At 42.1% G+C, this 26,094-nt stretch overlaps 1 protein-coding gene across 1 annotated transcript in view; it reads right to left on the reverse strand.

Annotated features, from left to right (window-relative positions):
• LOC123766954 (arylsulfatase B) overlaps positions 1-26,094 on the reverse strand; it is a 156,017-nt gene that overhangs the window by 108,327 nt on the left and 21,596 nt on the right. Inside the window, exons 3-6 of the mRNA XM_045756443.2 lie at positions 24,262-24,365; positions 23,935-24,098; positions 23,702-23,775; positions 7,239-7,404 (exon numbers count right to left, since the gene is read on the reverse strand). Of these exons, the coding sequence (XP_045612399.2) occupies positions 7,239-7,404; positions 23,702-23,775; positions 23,935-24,098; positions 24,262-24,365 (508 nt within the window). The remainder of the gene's footprint in view (positions 1-7,238; positions 7,405-23,701; positions 23,776-23,934; positions 24,099-24,261; positions 24,366-26,094) is intronic.

A 26,094-nucleotide genomic window follows, 5' to 3' on the forward strand; every position in this document is an offset into this window, starting at 1 on the left:
TGATATGGAGAATGGAGGTAAAAAAAATTATGTGTTTGTGGGATTAACAAATTAACAAAATGATCAGGGTAGGAGAGGGGCCTCAAAATAACAATACACTTTGGTTATATTACACAAATAGTAGGAGTCTAAAAAACAAAATAAACGATTTAAATGCTCTTGTCTGCGCAGAAAAAAATTATATTATTGCACTTACCGAAACATGGATGAATGTAGAAAAATAGAGAACTATTAGCTGAATATCAAATAAATGGATTTAAATTATTTCATACAGATAGATATATTAGATAAGGAGGGGGAGTAGCCATATATGTTAGGGAAATTTTGACAATTAGTCTCAAAGAGGGAATCACAGAAACTATTTGGCTAGAATTAAACGAAAAAGCAAATAATCGTATAATAGCTGGCTACCCAATTTAGACAGAAAGAAAGCAAAGCATCTGTGGGATGAAATATCTAGAGCGTCTAGGTCTAATAGTATTTAGGTCATGGGTGATTATAATTTTAGTGGAGTAAACTGGAAAATAGAGCAGGGAATAACGTAGCAGAAGATTTTCTAGAATTAATTGACGATTGCTATCTTATGCAACACATTAAGAAACCAACACGGGAAAATAATATTTTAGATTTAGTGTTAACTATCTAGGAAACACAAATTAATGACATCGAAATAGGAAGTGAACTAGGGAACAGTCATCACAAAGAAATCAGATTTAGCATAGAATGGAATAGATCTGTAGGAGAAAATTCTGTTAAAGTGCCAGACTTTCGAAAAGCTAATTTTAATAGCCTAAGAAATGTTGTGGTTCAAATAGATTGGAAAGTCTTGGGAATGGGGGGTGAGCCGGTCTTGGAGCGAGACGTGAACCCAGCTATGGGTGATGTAAAAAGGGGTTTCGATGTGGATTCAAAATATAACTTATTTAAAAATATTTGAAGCAAATCACAGGAACATAGTATACCATATAAATTGAATAGATCGAATACTTATGACCTGAAATGGATAACAAAGGATCTGAAGTATAGGTAGAAGCCGTATAAGTAGAAAGAAAGCTTGGTACAAAACGATTAAGAATGGGAAAGTCAGTTTAGAACAAGAATTGTCAGTTGTGTAGAACAAGAATTCGTATAACTGGTTAGATATGTTAAAAAAGAGATAAAGACGGCTAAAAGAATCTATGAAGTTCGTATAGGAGGGCAAGCAAAGGCAGATCCTAAAGTTTTTTTCAGTTATATCGAACAAAGATTAGGGAAAGGATAGGTCCATTAAAAAACTGAGACGGAAAATGATTGTCAGATATCGGATAATGACGAAGAGATGAGTAGTATTTTTAATAAATATTTTATCTCTGTATTTACTATAAGAAACTTAACTCATTGCTTTCAGCCGAACAGATCTATGTGGGATGGAACGAGGACAGATTGACTAGATTAACTGTTACCAGGGATGATGTTATTAAACAAATAGTAAAACTCAAACCAAACAAATCCCCAGGGCCGGACGAAGTGTTTGCTAGGGTGATTAAAGAATGTAAAGAGGAGCTTTGAGATGCACTGTCTACCATATTTAATAAATCATTAGTCAGGTAGAGTGCCAGCGTCATGGAAGATTGCTAATGTGGTTTCAATTTTTATTTGGTTGGTTCCAATAGGCCAATTAGCCTAACGTCTATTGTGGGAAAGTTACTTGAATCGATAATTGCAAATATCATTCGTCTTCATCTTGAAAAACACAAATTAATAAATGATTCACAGCATGGTTTTACATATGTGGGTTCATGTTTAACAAATTTGCTATTTTTTTATGATAGCAAATTTTGAAGCAGTTAGTTGATAGTGGTAAGGTTTGTGATGTTGTGTACCTTAATTTTAGCAAAGCTTTTAATACAGTGTCACATGAAAGACTGTTTAAAGAGATAGAGGCTCATGGTATTGGAGTTATATTATACTATATATATTAAGGTGCTATATTAAGTTGGATTAGGGCATAGGTATACTAAAGGAAACAGAGTTAGTATAAATGGGGTTAAGTCAAAGTGGGAAAATGTTGTAAGTGGAATGCCTCAAGGCTCTGTCCTGGGACCTCTGTTATTTATAAAATATATATAAATGATTCAAATTTAGGTTTGAACAGCAACATTTGCAAATTTGCTGTTGATACAAAAATCGGGAGAGAAATAAACACGGAAAAAGACTCTCTATCACTTCAAGAGGATCTAAATAGCGTTTTGAAATAGTCAAAAGATTGGCAGATGCAGTTTAATGCTGACAAATGTAAGGTTTTGAGGCTAGGTAATGATGATAAGGTTACAAGATACTAGCCAGATGGTGTTGAGTTTGCGAAGTTGGATTGCGAAAGGGATCTGGGAGTTATGATTAATAAGAATGTAAAGCCAAAAAATCAATGCATATATGTTCGTAATAAGGCAAATAGGTTACTGGGATTTATTAATTTAAGCGGTAGTACCAAGACACTTGGTAATGTTCTTCAGTTACATCTTGCTCTGGTTAGGCCCCATTTAGAATATGCAGTAGTTTTGGTTACCGTACTATAGAAATGATATAAATTAACTTGAACGTGTCCAGCGTAGGATGACAAAGTTAATCCCCCAAAATAGAAACCTGTCAAATGAAGAAAGATTAACAAAGCTTAAACTGCATTCACTGGAAAGGCAAAGAATTATGGGTGACATGATAGAGGTTTACAAGTGGATGACTGGACATAACAAGGGGTAATATTAATAAGGCATTAAAAGTACCAACACAAAACAGAACACGAAAGAATGGGTATAAGTTGATAAGTTTAGATGTAGGAAAAACCTAGGTAAATACTGGTTCAGTAACAGAGTTGTTGATTTGTGGAACCAATTACCACTTCCTTATGTCCGGTCGTGATAGTCATGTAGATACCAGTTGCGTTGCTCCTGGCAGTATGGGTTCGAGTCACTTCTGGGGTGTGAGTTTTCAGTCGCATATAGTCTTGGGGACCATTCAGGCTTGTTCGCATATATATATATATATATGCGAACAAGCCTGAATGGTCCCCAGGACTATATGCGAATGAAAACTCACACCCCAGAAGTGACTCGAACCCATACTCCCAGAAGCAACACAACTGGTAACTACAGGGCGCCTTAATCCGCTTGACCATCACGGCCGTCAAAAGGAAGTGATAGCCGAGGCTATTTGAGCCACTTCCCCGACGGCAACTCGGATGGTAATCTTGGGCATAGCATTTCACCAAATCACCTCATTCTTTGGGGCACACGTGAGGAACACAAATGCGAACAAGCCTGAATGGTCCCCAGGAATATATGCGAATGAAAACTCACACCCCAGAAGTGACTCGAACCCATACTCCCAGAAGCAACACAACTGGTAACTACAGGGCGCCTTAATCCGCTTGACCATCACGGCCGTCAAAAGGAAGTGATAGCCGAGGCTATTTGAGCCACTTCCCCGACGGCAACTCGGATGGTAATCTTGGGCATAGCATTTCACCAAATCACCTCATTCTTTGGGGCACACGTGAGGAACACAAATGCGAACAAGCCTGAATGGTCCCCAGGACTATATGCGAATGAAAACTCACACCCCAGAAGTGACTCGAACCCATACTCCCAGAAGCAACACAACTGGTAACTACAGGGCGCCTTAATCCGCTTGACCATCACGGCCGTCACTTCCTTTTGACGGCCGTGATGGTCAAGCGGATTAAGGCGCCCTGTAGTTACCAGTTGTGTTGCTTCTGGGAGTATGGGTTCGAGTCACTTCTGGGGTGTGAGTTTTCATTCGCATATAGTCCTGGGGACCATTCAGGCTTGTTCGCATTTGTGTTCCTCACGTGTGCCCCAAAGAATGAGGTGATTTGGTGAAATGCTATGCCCAAGATTACCATCCGAGTTGCCGTCGGGGAAGTGGCTCAAATAGCCTCGGCTATCACTTCCTTTTGACGGCCGTGATGGTCAAGCGGATTAAGGCGCCCTGTAGTTACCAGTTGTGTTGCTTCTGGGAGTATGGGTTCGAGTCACTTCTGGGGTGTGAGTTTTCATTCGCATATAGTCCTGGGGACCATTCAGGCTTGTTCGCATTTGTGTTCCTCACGTGTGCCCCAAAGAATGAGGTGATTTGGTGAAATGCTATGCCCAAGATTACCATCCGAGTTGCCGTCGGGGAAGTGGCTCAAATAGCCTCGGCTATCACTTCCTTTTGACGGCCGTGATGGTCAAGCGGATTAAGGCGCCCTGTAGTTACCAGTTGTGTTGCTTCTGGGAGTATGGGTTCGAGTCACTTCTGGGGTGTGAGTTTTCATTCGCATATAGTCCTGGGGACCATTCAGGCTTGTTCGCATTTGTGTTCCTCACGTGTGCCCCAAAGAATGAGGTGATTTGGTGAAATGCTATGCCCAAGATTACCATCCGAGTTGCCGTCGGGGAAGTGGCTCAAATAGCCTCGGCTATCACTTCCTTTTGACGGCCGTGATGGTCAAGCGGATTAAGGCGCCCTGTAGTTACCAGTTGTGTTGCTTCTGGGAGTATGGGTTCGAGTCACTTCTGGGGTGTGAGTTTTCATTCATATATATATATATATATATATATATATATATATATATATATATATATATATATATATATATATATATATATGATATGGTAAATCTTATGTATATGACATATAACATATGGGCTACATATGTAGCCCATATGTTCTTATGTAGCCACTATATGTGGTCCCAGGGACACTTAATGTTCAAGAATTCTGATATGGCCACTACATATGGCCCCAGGAGTCAGTTTATGTTTATGAGTACTGATGAGGCCCCCATATGTGGTTCCAGAGACAGTTATTATTTATGAGTACTGATGGCCACCATATGTGGCCAAATGGACAGATTATATTGGAGAGTGGCTGTCACAGGTCCCAGGGAGGGTTTATGTTCAAATGTTCTGATGTGGCTATCACATGTGGCCTCAGTGACAGTTATGTTCAAGAGTACTTACGTGGCCCGAGGCCTCGTGTATGTTCAAGACTATTGATGTGGCCACCACTTTTTTCAGGGGGAAGTTAATATCCTAGAGTAATGCCGTATCCTCCAAGGACTGTTTATGTTCATGAGAACTGATGCGTCCGTCATACATTGTCTCAGGGACAGTTTATGTTCAAGAGTGCTTAGGTGGCCACCACATGTGGCCCCAAGTACAGTTTATGATCGGGAGAACTGATTTGGCAGTCACATATGGCTCCAAGGACAGTTTATGTTCAAGAGTACTGGTGTTGCCAACACATGTGGTTCCGGGGATAATTTATGTTCATGAGTACTGATGTGGCAACCACATGTGGTCACAGGGAAAGTTTATGTTCAAGGGCACTAGTGTGGCTACTACGTATGGCTCCAGGAACAGTTTATGCTCAAACGTTCTGATGTGGCCACCATTTGTGGTCAAAGGGTCGGTTTATGTCTAATAGTATTGATGGGGCCACCACTTGTTGCCCCCAGAGACATTTTATGTTGAAGAGTACAGATGTGGCCACAGGGACAGTTTATGCTCAGGAGTACCGATGTGGCACTAGAGACCGTTTATGTTTAAGAGTACTGATGCGGCCGTCACATGTGGCCCCCAGTGAAAGTTTATGGTCAAGCGTACTGATGTGGCTCCGCATGTGACACCAGGGACAGTTTATGTTCAAGAGTACTGACGCATCCACCACATACAGCCGAATCAGTCTTCAAATCCATGAGGCAGTCCCACCAAAGTTAAGAGTCGGTAAGTTTTGTTCCAAGAGGTTGATCTACACAAGCCACATTGAAGAAGCTTGAACCATAAAGCTGTTAAGAGAATGATCATTAACTTTTCGGCTGTGGCCATTAATCAGAGTTGTGATTATTTATGTGCCAATCTGTGTGTAATCAGTGACTTACATGAATAAATATTTTGTATTTATGATATTGCATGTGATTAATTTTGGCTCAACCAGTGGGGGCAGAAGTCTTGTAATCCTCAGCTGAGGTAGTGAATCAGTGAAGACGGTATTGATCTCAAACTACCGAGTAAGGGGGTATGTCCCGCAGAGCTACGCACTCTTATGGTAAATCAATTTTGTTGATGCGGTGGCTCTTTGTCTAGGCAAATTCCCTAGTACTTTCGAATGGATAAAAAAATCATCTACGAATAAGCTCCACACTCCTTAATGGATCCACAATCAGATAACAGAGAACCTGACAAAACGGGGCACTCCCCGAGGCTGAATCGTGGATATACACCATGCAATCGTCACTTTAAGAACCGTTAATCCCGTCGAGATCGGGCTCAGCAACGAAGGCATGGGTTTGACATAAAAGTTTCCCCTCGCTCCAATAAGTCATGCACTTTAGTCCTACGGACGAGAGAGAATGCCGTCTCAACTTACCCGATATCAGAACAGAAGCAGGCAACTGAATTAATATTCAAGAATGGAACCGAGTCGGCAGGAAGGAACAACTAGAAAGTAGAAAAGGTGGAGAGAGAAAAAAGAAACAAAAGAAAGAGGAAAAGGGATCTGGAAAATTAGAAATGAAGGCAGCAGGAACGCAAGGCTTAAAAAGGTCAGATGAAACGCCAACGCATGGAGCATCACAGCATCACAGTCCGACAAGCTCCCACCAAGCCACTCACGCTGATAACGGGCTTCATATTGAGGGGAATGACGTTGCTAAGTGTTTGGGAAGATTTAAAACATTTAGCAAAAAACACACAGAACTGCCAACAACACGAAGCACACACAGCTGTGGCTGGTGTGATCACGAAGCCTCTTCCCGCACCACAAATCTGTGTCCTAGGCTGGACTCATGGCCCGTTCTGCCTTGACTCCCACCTAAGAAGTCACTTCCTTAACAGCCAATCACCCAACAGTCACTCACCCTTGAAGTAAAACTCACTCACCCTATTAAAAAGATTTCATTTACTTCCCCGACAGTCTAGGGCACACACTCTGAGATCATTTAAAGGTTTCCTTCGATAATATCTCACCAAAATGAGCTACACTACTCTAAATGTGTTCATCGGAATCCTGAAAACAAGGAGACTAGAAAGACATATGACATGGCATGTTATCCAGTCGGAAATAAGGATTGTATCCCATTCAAGCAATCACTAATGAATCATTCTTTTCATAAACAAAGGGTGGTGCCGAGAAACCTGACAAAAGTGTTACTCAATACCATCCCCATGTAAAATGAAACAAATACCGTAAAGTCTTACCGAGTTTGATTCTGCGTTGTTCATCTTGAACGTAGCTGTATGGTTCTGTGTAGATCTCAGGAACCTCATTGGGGAAGTGAACGCTCTGGAAGGCCAGGTACAGAAACATGGGGGCCTCAGGATTCAGTGACGACAAGAGCTTCTCCACGTAGGAAGAGAACAGGTACTGTTGAAGAGGTACAGCCATTCACAAGGCTATAGACATGACTAGTAAAAGTGTATTCATTGAAGCTTCGTGAATATGTATGTTCCTGCGATGGTCATTCATTATTCTAATGAAAAGAATAGCAACAGCATACACTGTGAAGGACACGACTGAATGTTGATAATTTGTTTAATGTGTGATAGATATTAAGGTAATCGATTGTCGGCAATCATCAAAAGTCATGCATAGGAAGAGGAAGTTTCCTGATATTAGACAAATTTGAATCTTCTGGAAGTCTGCACACCATGACTAAATATCCATACTACAAAGGTGTAGTGTTCAGGTACATTACCAAAGAATGGAAGCAATGTCTAGGTGCAGTGTGAGAAGAGATTGGTTGTTATAAATGTTATATGGGGAGACCTGGGAGCAGCTGCGCATCCCCACAAGTCCTATATATTTGTGTTTCTAGAGAAGTTTAGTGTTTTATGTACTCCCAAGTGTTTTTTCTCTAGTCATTGCAGGCAGGTCATTTTTCATCAGTGTGAACCGTCCTGATGATCTACTGTCATCTGGTCTCATTTTCAAAACCTTACTCTGGTTGGTGTTGAAATACAGTAACCATTTCCCTGATAAGTTGTGTATCTTATCTTTGTTATCGGAAAGTATTTTGCAATCCACATTAATTTTGCATCACTGCAAATATCTACATAAAGGACCCAACATCTGCAGTAACGTCAATAGCACAGATAAGAAATTTTATGCGTTCTGGTTCCGATCCGCAAGGAACTTCATATGCTATACCAGTCTGACTTCTCGTCCCTCACTGTAACTGACTTCGAACCGTTAGGTGCTTTTTCACATATTTCATTGTTCTAAGTATTAATATATTTTCTGTAAGTAAGTAATTATCAAAAGAATGCACTAAGCTGGACAGACAATGTATCACCATTAATGTCGTAGGATAATGAAAAGCCGCAAAATGTCCCTAAAGATGTCAATATGAGATCGAAAGCGCATAATGCAAGCGATATCAAAGGAATCAATTTCACCAAGGATTCTATCGAGAGATAAATGAAAACAAGGGACAGTAGTGAAACAAGACACACGCACCTTCTGGAAGTTACGACATTCAATATGGATATGCACGGCTATAAGTGGGACAATGCAGTTCGAATAGTAAGGAGCAGGATGGCACTCCATTAAGTGCCCGTGAGTTAAACGTGAATGGCCAATACGTAAACTAGCCATAGCCGGTCCTCCTACCACCTCCGGTTACGGTGGTAGGAGGAAGGCTTAGAGGACAATCTACCATTAAGAGCACGCAGTTTATTACCAGTGACAGAAGACCGACGATCCTGCAAATGGGCATGGATCAAGGAATGAATTACTGGGAAAAAATCCGAATAAGGAACATCTTTTCGGGAAATAGGAAATGCGCGGCTACCCTCCTTAGCGGCAGCATCCGCACACTCATTTAAGGAAATAACAATATGGCTGGGAACCATCAAAACTAAACCTGCATAAATCTGCTAGAGACAAGAGAGACCCAATATTGGGTTTCTACTACCACATGATGTGTAGGGTTAAATGATTCCAAACCCAGGAGAGCACTATTAGAATAAACCACTATGACAAAGGAGCGCCGACGACAGAAAAGCAACCAAGGAAGGGCATATAAGATAGCATACAGTTCATCTGTGAAGACGCTACCCTCCGGAGGAAGGCGGCACATATAGGTTTGCTCAGGAAAGACAACACAACACAGTATCCAACATAGTCAGCAGACTTGGACCCATACGTGAAGGAGGCAACATATTGCGAGTCCGAAGAAAAATGTTTTGAAAAAGAACGTTTCAAGACTTTACCACAAGGGTCAAAGAATTGAAAAACTTCACAAATGGGACCTGTCAGGGAGGTATGGATGGTACGACATGAGGAGAGACATAGCTAACCCAAACTGAAAGGGAGGCTTGAAAGCGAGACATCCTAACAGAAAAAGGGAGTTGAAAGGGAACAGGGCCCACTGGAGAAGCAACAGCCAATGCACGGCAAATGCTTGAATGAGGATGTTGCTGAGACCTCGATCCTGGGGCGACAAGACGTCCGTTTCAACATACCAACTATGGATAGGTGTCGAACTAAAGGAACCAGAGCTGAGGTGCAATCCAGCATGGTGCAGAGCATCAAGACTGCGAAAGACCAAAGGAGTAGGTTGGGCAGCCAGAATTCAGTTTAGACAGCACGAGAGAGAGGTGCAAATTGAGGAGTGTGCGTCTATCATCTTGCCAGGAAGAATCGGAAAAGACTTTAATTAAGGAACGGGATTTAGAGCATTATACTCGAAGGTAAGATATATGGGGAGACCAAGTCAAACGTGTGTCAAAGAGTAACCCCAAAAGATTAGGAAAATCTTTATACAGAAAGGGACTACCATAGAGCGACAAAGGGGGACGAAGAATGACCTGCTTTCGAGTAAAAATCATAGCACAGGTCTTAGTCGAAGAGCCTAAGTGGCCTAGAACGAGGCGGCATCAATCGCAAGTTTAAGGAAAGGGAAGTCCGCTCCCCGACAGAACAGTGTGAGATCGTCAATATAAAAGGCCGAGAAAATGCCATAAAACAAGAAAAAAATTGAGGGCAACCAGGAAAAGAGTATTCCTCAGAACACTTTCTTAGAAAACACCGTATTCTTGATAAAGAGTCGGAGAAAGTGCTATCAGTCTCAGTTTAAATGAACGGCTAGAGAGGAAGCATTTAAGGAAGACTGGGAGATTGTCACGAAGGTCAAAATAATGGAGTTAGAATAGAATATGATATTTCGCGGTCTTGACATAAGCCTTTTCCCAGATTGAAAAGGACGGCTACAACAGAGGTTTCCACAGCAAAGGCAGAACGAATATAGGCACTCAAGGCAACTAATACATCAGTCGTGCCGCTACCCTTGCGAATTCCAGAATGAGAAGGGGAGAGGTGGTGATAGTGTTCTAGGAAGCACATCAGATGTACATTGACTATACACTCAAAAAGTTTGCAGATACAGCTGGTCAGGGCCATGGGTCGGAAATCCTTAGGGAAAGTCCCCTGAGTACCGGGATTCAGAATAGGAAGAAAAACTGCCTCAAGCCAGTCATCTGGGACTGACACCTCCCAAATACGGTTTGCAGGTAGAAATTCTGCAAACACTGAAAGGTTCACGGATCGAGGCAGTTGACGATTCATCTCATAATGAATGCCATCTGAGCCCCCCACTGCAGAACTGCAGAGGGGTCAGAGCAGACTGGAGTTCTGATATAGAAAAGGGGTCGTTATAGGGGAGCTGTAGATGGGTGCGAACGTCTATGGGACGAGTTTTAATAAGGGGCTTATGAGCAAAAACATTAGGAGGAAGATGAGAACCGAAGCTAGCATTTGAAAAGTTAGAACCCAGCTCCTTTGTGACCGACACCGGATCCATTACGACAGAACCATGGAGGTGTAGTACAGGTGAAATATCTGGAACAAGCTTAATCGCAATCTTGCGGAATTTCTTCCAGCTCTGAGGGGGAGTGGTGTCAACCGTATGGGTGGAGACATAAGATTTACAGCACTCAAGCTAATCCATACAGAGGGCCCTACAGGCCACCACACTCTACTTCCAAACCAAATTAATACAATCAGGTGTGTGTATCAAGTGTATTTCCACGCTGCACACGTAGAGCGGACAGCCCGAGCACAGTCTGAATTCCAACAAGGATTGCAATTCCGTGTGCCGCGGGAGGTAGAACTGGGAACATAAAGGAGGGCAGCATTGAATAATGCATCATGAAAAAGGAAAAGAGCTCGAGGGAGAGGCAGATTGGAGAGACCAGAAAGAGAAGTATAGAGGGTGAGTATATTCAAGGCAAATTTTATCAAACTCCCACTTAGGGAAGGAAAGGAAAGAGTAGGGTGGAAAGAAAAGAATACGAGGATGGGGAAATTGTCACTGTTATGGAGGTCATTAAAAACTCTCCAGGTAATCTCTAAATAAATAGAAGAATGACAGAGAGATCAAGACGGGCTTAAAGTGCGAGTGCGTGTGTCAACATGGGCTAGCCCCCCAGAATTCAGAAGAGACAAAGAAGAAAAAAGGGCAAAAGGTTCGAGAAGGCGGCTATGGGTATTTGTCAGATCATTGCCCCAGAGGGTTATGCCGACAGTCAAAATCACCCAAAAGAAGCATAGACTTCGGTAAAAAGTCCGAGAGGTGTTTAAGATCTGGAAGAGAAAGTAGAACATTTGGTTGGGAGATAAATAGAAAACACTATGTACGATTTACTCACAAAAATTCGGGCAGCAGAGGAATGAATGCGTGACAGAAAAAGTAGGGGGATAAAGGGATTATGATTACGGATCAAGAGAATAGTAGGGGTTAAGATCCCCAGTAAAAACTGGAGGGAAAGAGAAAAAGGAATAACCACAGAAGCGATCAGGATGAGCACCAAGCATTGGCTTCTGGAAACAGAAACAAAGTGCTGAAAATTGTGAGATCAGATGTTGGAGTTAATGAAAGTTGGTATAAAAAGCCACAAATATTCCATACAAGAAGAGGTATAGCTTATACAGAGATAAGAAGAAAAAAAAAGAAGAGAAAAAATAAAAGACGAAGTCAAAGATGAACACGGGATGCTAGGAAGAATCAGGCGCAGGTTCAGCGAAATCAGGATATAGGGGCAAAAGTAAATCAAGCAAAGACGATTGATTAATGGGGTCAGAATAAGGGTGTACAGGCAGACTGACAGATTTTCTTACATCCACAATACTACTTTTTAATGTAACTAAAAAATATAAACACCTGTTTGAGGAGTGTATCAAAAAATAAATCTATATAATAAATCAAATTAAGAGTAGTTAAATTAAACAAAACCCTGCTTTCTGGGGATTAATAACAACGAATTTGGAGTGACATCCCTACAATCCCGAGGAGGAGAAGTGCCATACTGAAAACGGGACTGACACTGACTGTACAAAAATCTTGGTAGTCGTGATACTAGATAAACTTCTCACCCACTCACAACTCCCTGACTAGAGAGAGAGGAAGCTTAGTTTAGCTGCCAACACCCACACATCGTGTCAGCAAGGCAGACATCCCGCTTGCTTTCATAACTCTCACTGTATTTCCCATTTCTATTTTTTTCCTTCACCTGTGCCTCTTCATCCTCTTTAATAAAAAAAAAATCCGGAGCCAAAGGATATCCTCTTTGTACAATTGTAACACAAATGGCTGCATGAAAACCCAAGCCATTAATCACTAACACCTCATGAGTTGATCAGTGTCACTATTATATGCTAAGTACATCCTGTGCATGCCCCAGATTGAAAAGAAACTGTACTGAAAATTGTACAATGTGTGTCGTTGGGAGAGCCCCTATTCATTTTTCACACATTTATGACAAAAAGTTTTGGTTTCAGAGGTTAGCTTGTTTTGCAGGAATATAAAGTTAAACTTGAAATTGCCGTATCACCACACCAAAAGAATAACAACTCAATTTTACCAACTCCACTATTTTTCATATGGTTTCTCTATAACTATGTTACAAAGTAACTATTTTAGGGTTTCAGGGGGTAAATCCTGGTTTATCTCCAGACACACAAAGTATAATTGTTTATAATATGTTCTCAATCTATGTACTTTACTAAAATTTAAAATAAAAAATATAAATCTGTCTTTCGTCGCTGTCTCTCTTTATTTTTTACCAAGGATACATAGAACACTATGTAAGTTCAACACAGTCGCAGTGTAATACCCAGAATGTCATCAACTATTGTGATTGCCGGCTTGGCCACCAGGGGGGAGGATGTGTCCGCCCTGAGCTGCAGTCGTCGTCTGGCTCAGACGACGTCGTGAATTCAGTGGGCCTGGTATTTTATAGCCGTGGTGGTTATCCTGAGGTGGAGCTTGTAATGTGTGACATGCTCTGTGTCCCTGTGGAAGAGATTTACGGCGTTGAACTGGTAATTGCGCACCGAGTGATTGTCAAGTTTCTGGGGGAGGCGGCATACCGTGAGTTTCTCCAGCGCTACGAGGGGCGCTCCTTGCCACTGCCGGATGGTGCCGGCGCTGTATCAATTATGGATTGTAGTGGTGCCCTTACATATGTGAGTGTTCATGGGGCGCCCTTGGAGCTTCCTGGTACCTGCTGCGGCGTTACATCCAGCGGTTAGTGTGTGGCTACACACGCTTTCCTCGGGACTGGTTTCCGGACAAATATGTGGATTGGTGTATTGTTTATGCGCCTGTTAGTATTTTGTTGCGTGCCCTTCCGGCTGTTTCATTCTCTCTGCCTGTTACTGTTCGTTGTTTTTTTGTTTGTTTACTTTATTTCTTTTCTGTAATTTCTTTCATGTAATTACTTTCATGTTGCTCTCTTGCCATTATGTACTGTTACTGTGTTTTGTGATTCATGTTTGTCCAAAGGTTTGTTTGTACTGCGTGTTTATGTTGTTATAGGCCCATCAGGCTGGTGATTGTGTATGTTGCTTGTTTTCTTTCTTTGTTTTATTGTACATATTAGCATGCATTGCATGTAAATATAAAAAACACTATTGTTCCTGCATTTTCTAGCCGTTATTCAAGTCATAAAATCAATTATATTTTCAGAATTTCACAAAGAATTGGTTTAATGTAGTATATGGTGACATGCCTCGAGTACATCATCTTTGGTACAGTCGTGATGGTCGAGTCGTTATGGTCTCCTGTACACCAGTTGCATATTGCTCCTGGCAGTATGGGTTCGAGTCACTTCTGGGGTGTGAAGTTTTCAGTTGAATATATGCCTGGGGATCATTCAGGCTTGTTCGCATTTGTGTTTCTCACGTGGCCCTCAAAAATGAGGTGATTTGATAAAATAACTATGCTCAAGATTACCATCAGAGTACCGTCAGGATGATGGGCAAATAGCCTCGGCTACCATCATCTTTTGAATGGTCGTGATGGTCGAGTGGTGTGGAGTTTTCAGTTGCAAATATATATATATATATATATATATATATATATATATATATATATATATATATATATATATATATTATTGAATATGACCTGGAAACCCACTTCGGCCAATCATTAGCCAGATACCCACACCCACGTACAGACTGGCGAAGCGACTCAACGGCCTGCTGACTCCTTATGTCCCTTGCGCCTTCAGCCTGAAGTCTCCAAAGGAATTTGTTGACTTACTGCGGGGCACACGGGCCACAGGGATAAGAGCCTCGTTGGACGTAGAATCACTGTTTACCAACGTACCTGTGGACGAGGCAATCGGGATGATAGCCGACAGAGTGTATCGTGATCCAGCCTGTACTCCTCTTGACATACCAGAAAATATCCTAAGGAAACTACTCCAAGCTTGTACTAAAGAGGCACCCTTCTTGAGCCCGGATGGGCACATGTATAAGCAAGTAGATGGGGTCGCCATGGGTTCTCCCCTAGGTGTCCTGTTTGTAAACTTCTACATGGGTACCATCGAGCAAAAAGTCTTAGTCGACATGAACTTGAAACCGGCCATATACTGCAGGTATGTTGACGACATTTTTACACAGGTACCTGATGTCAGACATCTGCAGGAGCTGAAGGAGGCATTTGAGCAGAGTTCCGTGCTGCGTTTCACTCACGAGATGGAAAAGGATGGGAAGCTGCCCTTTCTAGATGTAACAGTCATGGAAAAGAGCGGAGGTTTCCACACTGCAGTCTACACTAAGGAAACGAACATAGGAATGTGCCTAAATGCCAACAGCCACTGCCCAGACAGGTACAAGAGGAGTGTTGTTAACTCATATGTCGACCGTGCTCTCAGCCACAGCTCAGAATGGAAGCAAGTCGACGAAGAACTCTGTAGGGTAAGGCAGGTCCTAGTCAACAACGGCTTCTCCAATGGTTTCGTCGAAGACATCATAAGAAGGAAAGTGAAACGCCATGCAACCTCTGAAGAGACAACTAACACAACACCTATACCCCCTATTAGACTATTTTACAGGAACTTCTTTTCCACAGCTCATAAAACGGAGGAAAGGGTCCTGAAAGATATTGTTAATAAATAGAAACGTTATCATTACAGACAAAAATCAGAGGATACAACTGACGATTTACTATAAAACCAGAAAAACGGCCAGCCTACTCATGAGAAACTCTCCAGACACAAAGCAGAACGCTTTAAAAGAGACCAACGTCGTCTATGCCTGCAAATGCTCTCTTGGGGACTGTAAGCTCCAAAAAACCCAGTATATAGGCAAGACAACAACATCTCTTTCTAGGCGTTTAACGATGCATAAGCAACAGGGCTCCAATAAGGAACATATAATCTCTTCCCACAACCAAACTATCGCCAGAGAAATCCTAGTAAACAACACAGAAATCATCGATAGATACAGCGATAGCAGGCGGCTTGACGTTTGCGAGGCACTACACATTAAAAAGTCAACACCAGCAATCAACAGCCAATTAATGCACAACTATATTCCACCCACCTCAAGACTCCGCTCCAATATAGAAGCATCAAGAAATATGGACCAATAGGCTTTCTACAATCACTTCCATTCAATACCCATTGTTTCGTGTTCTGTCTTGTGTTGATGAATTTAATACCCTATTAAATACCACCTCACCCCATCCACCTCACTCAAATGTAGATATAAACAAATCGGAGATGTGTAAGTTCTATTCAGTTGTGTAAACTAAAGTCTTTGAAAATGTAATAAGTTTTACGAAACGCGCTCAAGTGTCGCGTCAGACTAGAAATAAAAATGAATTTTGGAGAATTGATTTTTGAATTACCACCAACAGTGAAAAGAAATGTACGAAAGATCGAGAAAATTCGTGTTAGAATTATTAATCTTACTTTTTCGGTCATATTCAATAATATATGTCTACAGGAAAGACTGCTACCAAAACATACTAATATATATATATATATATATATATATATATATATATATATATATATATATATATATATATATATATATATATATGCAAACAAGCCTGAATGGTCCCCAGGACTATATGCGACTGAAAACACACACCCCAGAAGTGACTCGAACCCATACTGCCAGGAGGAACGCAACTGGTATCTACAGGACGCCTTAATCCGCTTGACCATTACGACCGGACATAAGGAAGTGATAGCAGAAGCTATTTGAACCACCCCACCGCCGGCACTCGGATGGTAATCTTGGGCATAGCATTTTACCAAATCACCTCATTCTTTGGGGCACACGTGAGGAAAACAAATGCGAACAAGCCTGAATGGTCCCCAGGACAATATGCAACTGAAAACTCACACCCCAGAAGTGACTCGAACCCATACTCCCAGGAGCAACGCAACTGGTATGTACAAGACGCTTTAATCCACTTGACCATCACGACCGGACTAATGAGGTGAGAGCCGAAGCTATTTGAGCCACCCCACCGCCGGCACTCGGATGGTAATCTTGGGCATAGCATTTTATCAAATCACCTCATTCTTTGGGGCACACGTGAGGAACACAAATGCGAACAAGCCTGAATGGTCCCCAGGACTATATGCGACTGAAAACTCACACCCCAAAAGTGACTCGAACCCATACTGCCAGGAGCCTGAATGGAAGTAGTTCAAATAGCTGATTTCTGTGTTGTTTGTTAAGAAACAACACAGAAATCATCGATAGATACAGCGATAGCAGGCGGCTTGACATCTGCGAGGCACTACACATCAAGAAGTCAACACCAGCAATCAACAGCCAATTAATGCGCAACTTTGTTCTACCCACTTCAAGAACCTGCACCAATATAGAAGAATCAAGAAATTTTGGCCAATAGGCCCTTTGCAGTTACTTCCATCCTTCCTTTTAATTTACCCAATTTGTACCCAATTTTTCGTGTTCTATCTTGTGTTGAAAGTTTTGTTCACCTCATCCAAAACTGTTGTAACATATCACCTCACCCCAATGCGGATATATAAGATGAAAACAGTTTAAATGATAGCATAGAACACTGTTTAGTGTTTACAGGTTATAGTTGTATGTGTGTAAACTAAAGACTTTGAAAATGTAATAAGTTATTACGAAACGTGTTCAAGTGTCACGTCAGACTAGAAATAAAAATGAATTTTGAAGAATTGATTTTTCAATTACCATCGACAGTGAAAAGAAACATAAGAAATATTGAGAAAATTCGTGTTAGAAATATTAATCCTACTTTTTCGGTCACGTGAGGAACTCACGTGACTCACGTGAGCTCACGTGACACCCCAGAAGACACCCCACTCACCCCACTCAAAACTCACACCCCAGAATTGACTCGAACCCATACTCCCAGGAGCAACGCAACTGGTATGTACAAGACGCCTTAATCCACTTGACCATCACGACCGGACTAATGAGGTGAAAGCCGAAGCTATTTGAACCACCCCACCGCCGGCACTCGGATGGTAATCTTGGGCATAGCATTTTACCAAATCACCTCATTCTTTGGGGCACACGTGAGGAACACAAATGCGAACAAGCCTGAATGGTCCCCAGGACAATATGCAACTGAAAACTCACACCCCAGAAGTGACTCGAACCCATACTCCCAGGAGCAACGCAACTGGTATGTACAAGATGCCTTAATCCACTTGACCATCACGACCGGACTAATGAGGTGATAGCCGAAGCTCTTTGAACCACCCCACCGCCGGCACTCGGATGGTAATCTTGGGCATAGCATTTTACCAAATCACCTCATTCTTTGGGGCACACATGAGGAACACAAATGCGAACAAGCCTGAATGGTCCCCAGGACAATATGCAACTGAAAACTCACACCCCAGAAGTGACTCGAACCCATACTCCCAGGAGCAACGCAACTGGTATGTACAAGATGCCTTAATCCACTTGACCATCACGACCGGACTAATGAGGTGATAGCCGAAGCTCTTTGAACCACCCCACCGCCGGCACTCGGATGGTAATCTTGGGCATAGCATTTTACCAAATCACCTCATTCTTTGGGGCACACATGAGGAACACAAATGCGAACAAGCCTGAATGGTCCCCAGGACAATATGCAACTGAAAACTCACACCCCAGAAGTGACTCGAACCCATACTCCCAGGAGCAACGCAACTGGTATGTGCAAGACGGCTTAATCCACTTGACCATCACGACCGGACTAATGAGGTGATAGCCGAAGCTATTTGAACCACCCCACCGCCGGCACTCGGATGGTAATCTTGGGCATAGCATTTTACCAAATCACCTCATTCTTTGGTGCACACGTGAGGAAAACAAATGCGAACAAGCCTGAATGGTCCCCAGGACAATATGCAACTGAAAACTCACACCCCAGAAGTGACTCGAACCCATACTCCCAGGAGCAACGCAACTGGTATGTACAAGACGCCTTAATCCACTTGACCATCACGACCGGACTAATGAGGTGAGAGCCGAAGCTATTTGAGCCACCCCACCGCCGGCACTCGGATGGTAATCTTGGGCATAGCATTTTACCAAATCACCTCATTCTTTGGGGCACACGTGAGGAACACAAATGCGAACAAGCCTGAATGGTCCCCAGGACAATATGCAACTGAAAACTCACACCCCAGAAGTGACTCGAACCCATACTCCCAGGAGCAACGCAACTGGTATGTACAAGACGCCTTAATCCACTTGACCATCACGACCGGACTAATGAGGTGAGAGCCGAAGCTATTTGAGCCACCCCACCGCCGGCACTCGGATGGTAATCTTGGGCATAGCATTTTACCAAATCACCTCATTCTTTGGGGCACACGTGAGGAACACAAATGCAAACAAGCCTGAATGGTTCCCAGGACAATATGCAACTGAAAACTCACACCCCAGAAGTGACTCGAACCCATACTCCCAGGAACAACGCAACTGGTATGTACAAGACGCCTTAATCCACTTGACCATCACGACCGGACTAATGAGGTGATAGCCGAAGCTATTTGAACCACCCCACCGCCGGCACTCGGATGTATATCTTGGGCATAGCATTTTACCAAATCACCTCATTCTTTGGGGCACACGTGAGGAACACAAATGCGAACAAGCCTGAATGGTCCCCAGGACAATATGCAACTGAAAACTCACACCCCAGAAGTGACTCGAACCCATACTCCCAGGAGCAACGCAACTGGTATGTACAAGACGCCTTAATCCACTTGACCATCACGACCGGACTAATGAGGTGATAGCCGAAGGTATTTGAACCACCCCACCGCCGGCACTCGGATGGTAATCTTGGGCATAGCATTTTACCAAATCACCTCATTCTTTGGGGCACACGTGAGGAACACAAATGCGAACAAGCCTGAATGGTCCCCAGGACAATATGCAACTGAAAACTCACACCCCAGAAGTGACTCGAACTCATACTCCCAGGAGCAACGCAACTGGTATGTACAAGACGCCTTAATCCACTTGACCATCACGACCGGACTAATGAGGTGATAGCCGAAGCTATTTGAACCACCCCACCGCCGGCACTCGGATGGTAATCTTGGGCATAGCATTTTACCAAATCACCTCATTCTTTGGGGCACACGTGAGGAACACAAATGTGAACAAGCCTGAATGGTCCCCAGGACAATATGCAACTTAAAACTCACCCCAGAAGGGACTCGAACCCATACTCCCAGGAGCAACACAACTGGTATGTACAAGACGCCTTAATCCACTTGACCATCACGACCGGACTAATGAGGTGATAGCCGAAGCTATTTGAACCACCCCACCGCCGGCACTCGGATGGTAATCTTGGGCATAGCATTTTACCAAATCACCTCATTCTTTGGGGCACACGTGAGGAACACAAATGCGAACAAGCCTGAATGGTCCCCAGGACAATATGCAACTGAAAACTCACACCCCAGAAGTGACTCGAACCCATACTCCCAGGAGCAACGCAACTGGTATGTACAAGATGCCTTAATCCACTTGACCATCACGACCGGACTAATGAGGTGATAGCCGAAGCTATTTGAACCACCCCACCGCCGGCACTCGGATGGTAATCTTGGGCATAGCATTTTACCAAATCACCTCATTCTTTGGGGCACACGTGAGGAACACAAATGCGAACAAGCCTGAATGGTCCCCAGGACAATATGCAACTGAAAACTCACACCCCAGAAGTGACTCGAACCCATACTCCCAGGAGCAACGCAACTGGTATGTACAAGACGCCTTAATCCACTTGACCATCACGACCGGACTAATGAGGTGATAGCCGAAGCTATTTGAACCACCCCACCGCCGGCACTCGGATGGTAATCTTGGGCATAGCATTTTACCAAATCACCTCATTCTTTGGGGCACACGTGAAGAACACAAATGCGAACAAGCCTGAATGGTCCCCAGGACAATATGCAACTGAAAACTCACACCCCAGAAGTGACTCGAACCCATACTCCCAGGAGCAACGCAACTGGTATGTACAAGACGCCTTAATCCACTTGACCATCACGACCGGACTAATGAGGTGATAGCCGAAGCTATTTGAACCACCCCACCGCCAGCACTCTGATGGTAATCTTGGGCATAGCATTTTACCAAATCACCTCATTCTTTGGGGCACACGTGAGGAACACAAATGCAAACAAGCCTGAATGGTCCCCAGGACAATATGCAACTGAAAACTCACACCCCAGAAGTGTCTCGAACCCATACTCCCAGGAGCAACGCAACTGGTATGTACAAGACGACTTAATCCACTTGACCATCACGACCGGACTAATGAGGTGATAGCCGAAGCTATTTGAACCACCCCACCGCCGGCACTCGGATGATAATCTTGGGCATAGCATTTTACCAAATCACCTCATTCTTTGGAGCACACGTGAGGAACACAAATGCGAACAAGCCTGAATGGTCCCCAGGACAATATGCAACTGAAAACTCACACCCCAGAAGTGACTCGAACCCATACTCCCAGGAGCAACGCAACTGGTATGTACAAGACGCCTTAATCCACTTGACCATCACGACCGGACTAATGAGGTGATAGCCGAAGCTATTTGAAATCATATTTGAATCATGGGCCGAAGCTATTTGAAATCATATTTGAAATCGGCTATCACCTCAAAGGTGATAGTCGATAGCCGATAGCCGAAAAAAGGTAACTGCTGAAGGCCTATTGGCCCATACGAGGCAGCTCCTATTAATATCTCCATGTGCCATACGTGTTAAATGATTGCTATATTGTTTTGACGTGCTATATTGAGGCTTAAATAGGGATCCAACTTGTACATGCCGGGGCTCACATTAAGGCTGTTGTTACAATGTTTGATCAGAGCAGACTCGATCACGTTTCGTTCAACAAAATCCTTACTTTTAACAATACATTTTGCCCCTGTGAAGTCGATAGAATGATTACATAAACTGGAATGTAAATACAATGCACTGGATTGCTGGGCTGTACGAATAGCATATGAATGCTGTTTTAAACGCGAGGAAAGAGATTTACCTGTCTGGCCGATGTAAACACATGCACACTCATTACAAGGAATGGAATACACACAACCTGCTACAGATGAGGGCGAGTTCTTAATTAACATGGATTTAACTGTATTATCATTTTTGAACACTAGATTAATATTAAGGTTCTTCAGGGCTGGGGCAAGATTTACTAGACCCTCAGAATATGGTAATACCAACGAGTTTTTCAGTTCTGGTTTAGATTCAGTTGTCTGTTTGTAGAAAGTCCTTTTTGCTTGACCAAACGCAAGATCCAAGATCGATTTTGGGTATTTTAACTTCTTCCCAATTTCAAATATATTTGCTATTTCTTCATCGAAAAATTCCGGACTGCAAACTCTCAGTGCTCTGAGAAACCTACCAGAAAAAACTGCTCGCTTGACCTGAACATGATGATTTGAATAGAAATCATCATGTTATCACTTTGGTATAGGTACGGTGACGATATTTTATGCCTGTGGCCGGTTAACCATGACGAAACTAATTTTCTCAATCAAATTAATTCGCTGGTTCCGTCAATTAAATTCACAATTGAGAACGAAGTGAATGGTGTTCTGCCTTTTCTAGACATCATGATTCATAGAATTGGTAGGCGTTTCAAATTCAATGTGTATAGGAAACCTACCAATGTGTGCTCGTATGTACATTTCTATTCAAATCATCATGTTCAGGTGAAGCGAGCAGTTTTTTTCTGGTATGTTTCTCAGAGCATGGCGTCGAGTACAGTCGTTGATCCACCAATCGGGAAGAGCGCTGGCTTGGAGTGGTAGTTTGGTTGTTGACGACGGTGGCGAGCCGGCCGGAAGGAGTGTGGAGTGGAGTGAGTTTAGGGTACGTTTTACCCCCTGGTCAAAACGTTTTGTGCTACTGATATACGTATCTTGAAGTTAGCATCTTCTTGTTGTATATATATGAGTAACTTTATGTAGGGAAGAGCAGGTTCAATCTCTCTTGAAAGAGATAACTGTCACAATATATATATATATATATATATATATATATATATATATATATATATATATATATATATATATATATATATATATATATATATGTGTGTGTGTGTGTGTGTGTGTGTGTGTGTTCTGTGTGTGTGTGTGTGTGTGTGTGTGTGTGTGTTCTGTGTGTGTGTGTGTGTGTGTGTGTGTGTGTGTTCTGTGTGTGTGTGTGTGTGTGTGTGTGTTCTGTGTGTGTGTGTGTGTGTGTGTGTTCTGTGTGTGTGTGTGTGTGTGTGTTCTGTGTGTGTGTGTGTGTGTGTGTGTGTTCTGTGTGTGTGTGTGTGTGTGTGTGTTCTGTGTGTGTGTGTGTGTGTGTGTGTGTTCTGTGTGTGTGTGTGTGTGTGTTCTGTGTGTGTGTGTGTGTGTGTGTGTTCTGTGTGTGTGTGTGTGTGTGTGTGTGTGTGTGTTCTGTGTGTGTGTGTTCTGTGTGTGTGTGTGTGTGTGTGTGTGTGTGTGTGTGTGTGTGTGTGTGTGTGTGTGTGTGTGTGTGTGTGTGTGTGTGTGTGTCTGCTTCCGCCTACAGTTTAGACCTATTGTCTTGTGTATCCCCTCTCCTTTGTGACAGGAAACTGCAACACTAGAACTCACTTTATTAATTATTTGTCTGAATTGAATAATGATCATTCTGAGTATTAACCTCACTGTAATAGGACCAATTGAATTACTCAGATTAAGCAAAACTGTACCTAGTTTTGTAAATAAAGATGTTTATAATAATAATACCGTTGTGTAGGACCTGTCGTCACTCAGATCTGGCCGGGTCATGTTTTGAAAGCCTTACCGTTGTGTAGGACCTTTCGTCACTTAGACCTGCCCTGGTCATGTTTTTAAAGTCTTACCGTTGAGTAAGTCCCGTCGGCACTCAGATCCGGCTCGGTGTTGTTCCTGAAGTCGTATCCCAATGTGACGTTTTCTTGGAAATATAATAATAAATTTTATTTACATAGAATACATTCAATCTATAGTATCATCCACAACACTACAAATACACTTTAAAATCATGTATAACAAGTTTCCAAAACAATAATTCAAGAAGCAAAATGGACTTCGTTACGCTAAGGTATGGGCTCACCTGCAGCAGCCTCCTCGCATGATGCCCAGAGATCATCCCCACTTATGTCGATGGGTGGACGAATATGGGAATAATAGTATTCACCACCAGAGTAAAATCCATAGAATGTATCGAATCCTCTTTCTAAAGGAGTGTATGCCCATGAGCAAAATCCAAGATGCCATCTGCAATGTATTACTTTGCTTGAGTGATCTACACCCCTTCCAAGTTTTCCACAACATAATCATAATCAGCGATCACTTTTTAACATTATTGTCACATTAATGTTAAAATTATCCCAAGATTTTATTGGAACACACAGCACAGCACAAGTAATCCCTGACTCACTTGCCGACTGCGTGTGTTGAGTAGCCGACCGCCTTCAGTGACTGGGGAAGGAGTGTGAGGTTGAGGTCAAGTCCCGTGGGCCATTTTTCCCAGATAACATAACTCTGTAGCAGAAACAGTTGCATAGTATACACACTCTGATTATTAGAGAGTAACAGTTGTACTTATTAATTGGATTTGAATTTTTTTAACATAAATCACCTTACAAAATTTATATATAAATATATATATATATATATATATATATATATATATATATATATATATATATATATATATATATATATATATATATATATATATATATATGTCGTACCTAGTAGCCAGAACGCACTTCTCAGCCTACTATGCAAGGCCCGATTTGCCTAATAAGCCAAGTTTTCATAAATTAATGTTTTTTCGATTACCTAACCAACCTAACCTAATCTAACCTAACCTAACCTTTTCGGCTACCTAACCTAACCTAACCTATAAAGATAGGTTAGGTTAGGTTAGGTAGGGTTGGTTAGGTTCATTCATATATCTACGTTAATATTAACTCCAATAAAAAAAAAACTTACCTCATACATAATGATATGGTTAGCTTTATCATTTCATAAGAAAAAATTAGAGAAAATATATTAATTCAGGAAAACTTGGCTTATTAGGCAAATCGGGCCTTGCATTAGACTTCTCGGGCTGAGAAGTTCATTCTGGCTACTAGGTACGACATATATATATATATATATATATATATATATATATATATATATATATATATATATATATATAGTATATTTTGGTAGCAGTCTTTCCTGTAGACATATATTATTAAATATGACCGAAAAAGTAAGATTAATAATTCTATCACGAATTTTCTCCATCTTTCGTACGTTTCTTTTCACTGTTGGTGGTAATTCAAAAATAAATTCTCCAAAATTAATTTTTATTTCTAGTCTGACGCGATATTTGAGCGCGTTTCGTAAAACTTATTACATTTTCAAAGACTTTAGCTTACACATACACAACTGAATAGAACTTACACATCTTCGATTTGTTTATATCTACATTTGAGTGAGGTGGATGGGGTGAGGTGGTATTAATAGGGTATTAAATTCCTAAACACAAGACAGAACACGAAACCATGAGTATTGAATGGAAGTGATTTGTAGAAAGCCTATTGGTCCATATTTCTTGATGCTTCTATATTGGAGCGGAGTCTTGAGGTGGGTGGAATATAGTTGTGCATTAATTGGCTGTTGATTGCTGGTGTTGACTTCTTGATGTGTAGAGCCTCGCAGACGTCGAGCCGCCTGCTATCGCTGTATCTATCGATGATTTCTGTGTTGTTTACTAGGATTTCTCTGGCGATGGTTTGGTTGTGGGAAGAGATTATATGTTTCTTAATGGAGCCCTGTTGCTTATGCATCGTTAAACGCCTAGAAAGAGATGTTGTTGTCTTGCCTATATACTGGGTTTTTTGGAGCTTACAGTCCCCCAGAGGGCATTTGAAGGCATAGACGACGTTAGTCTCTTTTAAAGCGTTCTGTTTTGTGTCTGGTGAGTTTCTCATGAGTAGGCTTGCCGTTTTTCTGGTTTTATAGTAAATCGTCAGTTGTATCCTCTGATTTTTGTCGGTAGGGATAACGTTTCTATTAACAATATCTTTCAGGACCCTTTCCTCCGTTTTATGAGCTGTGGAAAAGAAGTTCCTGTAAAATAGTCTAATAGGGGGTATAGGTGTTGTGTTGGTTGTCTCTTCAGAGATTGCATGGCGTTTCACTTTCCTTCTTATGATGTCTTCGACGAAACCATTGGAGAAACCATTGGAGAAACCATTGGAGATCGACTTGA

The sequence above is a fragment of the Procambarus clarkii genome, chromosome 60 (genome assembly GCF_040958095.1).
Source record: "Procambarus clarkii isolate CNS0578487 chromosome 60, FALCON_Pclarkii_2.0, whole genome shotgun sequence".
NCBI classification, from domain to species: domain Eukaryota; kingdom Metazoa; phylum Arthropoda; class Malacostraca; order Decapoda; family Cambaridae; genus Procambarus; species Procambarus clarkii.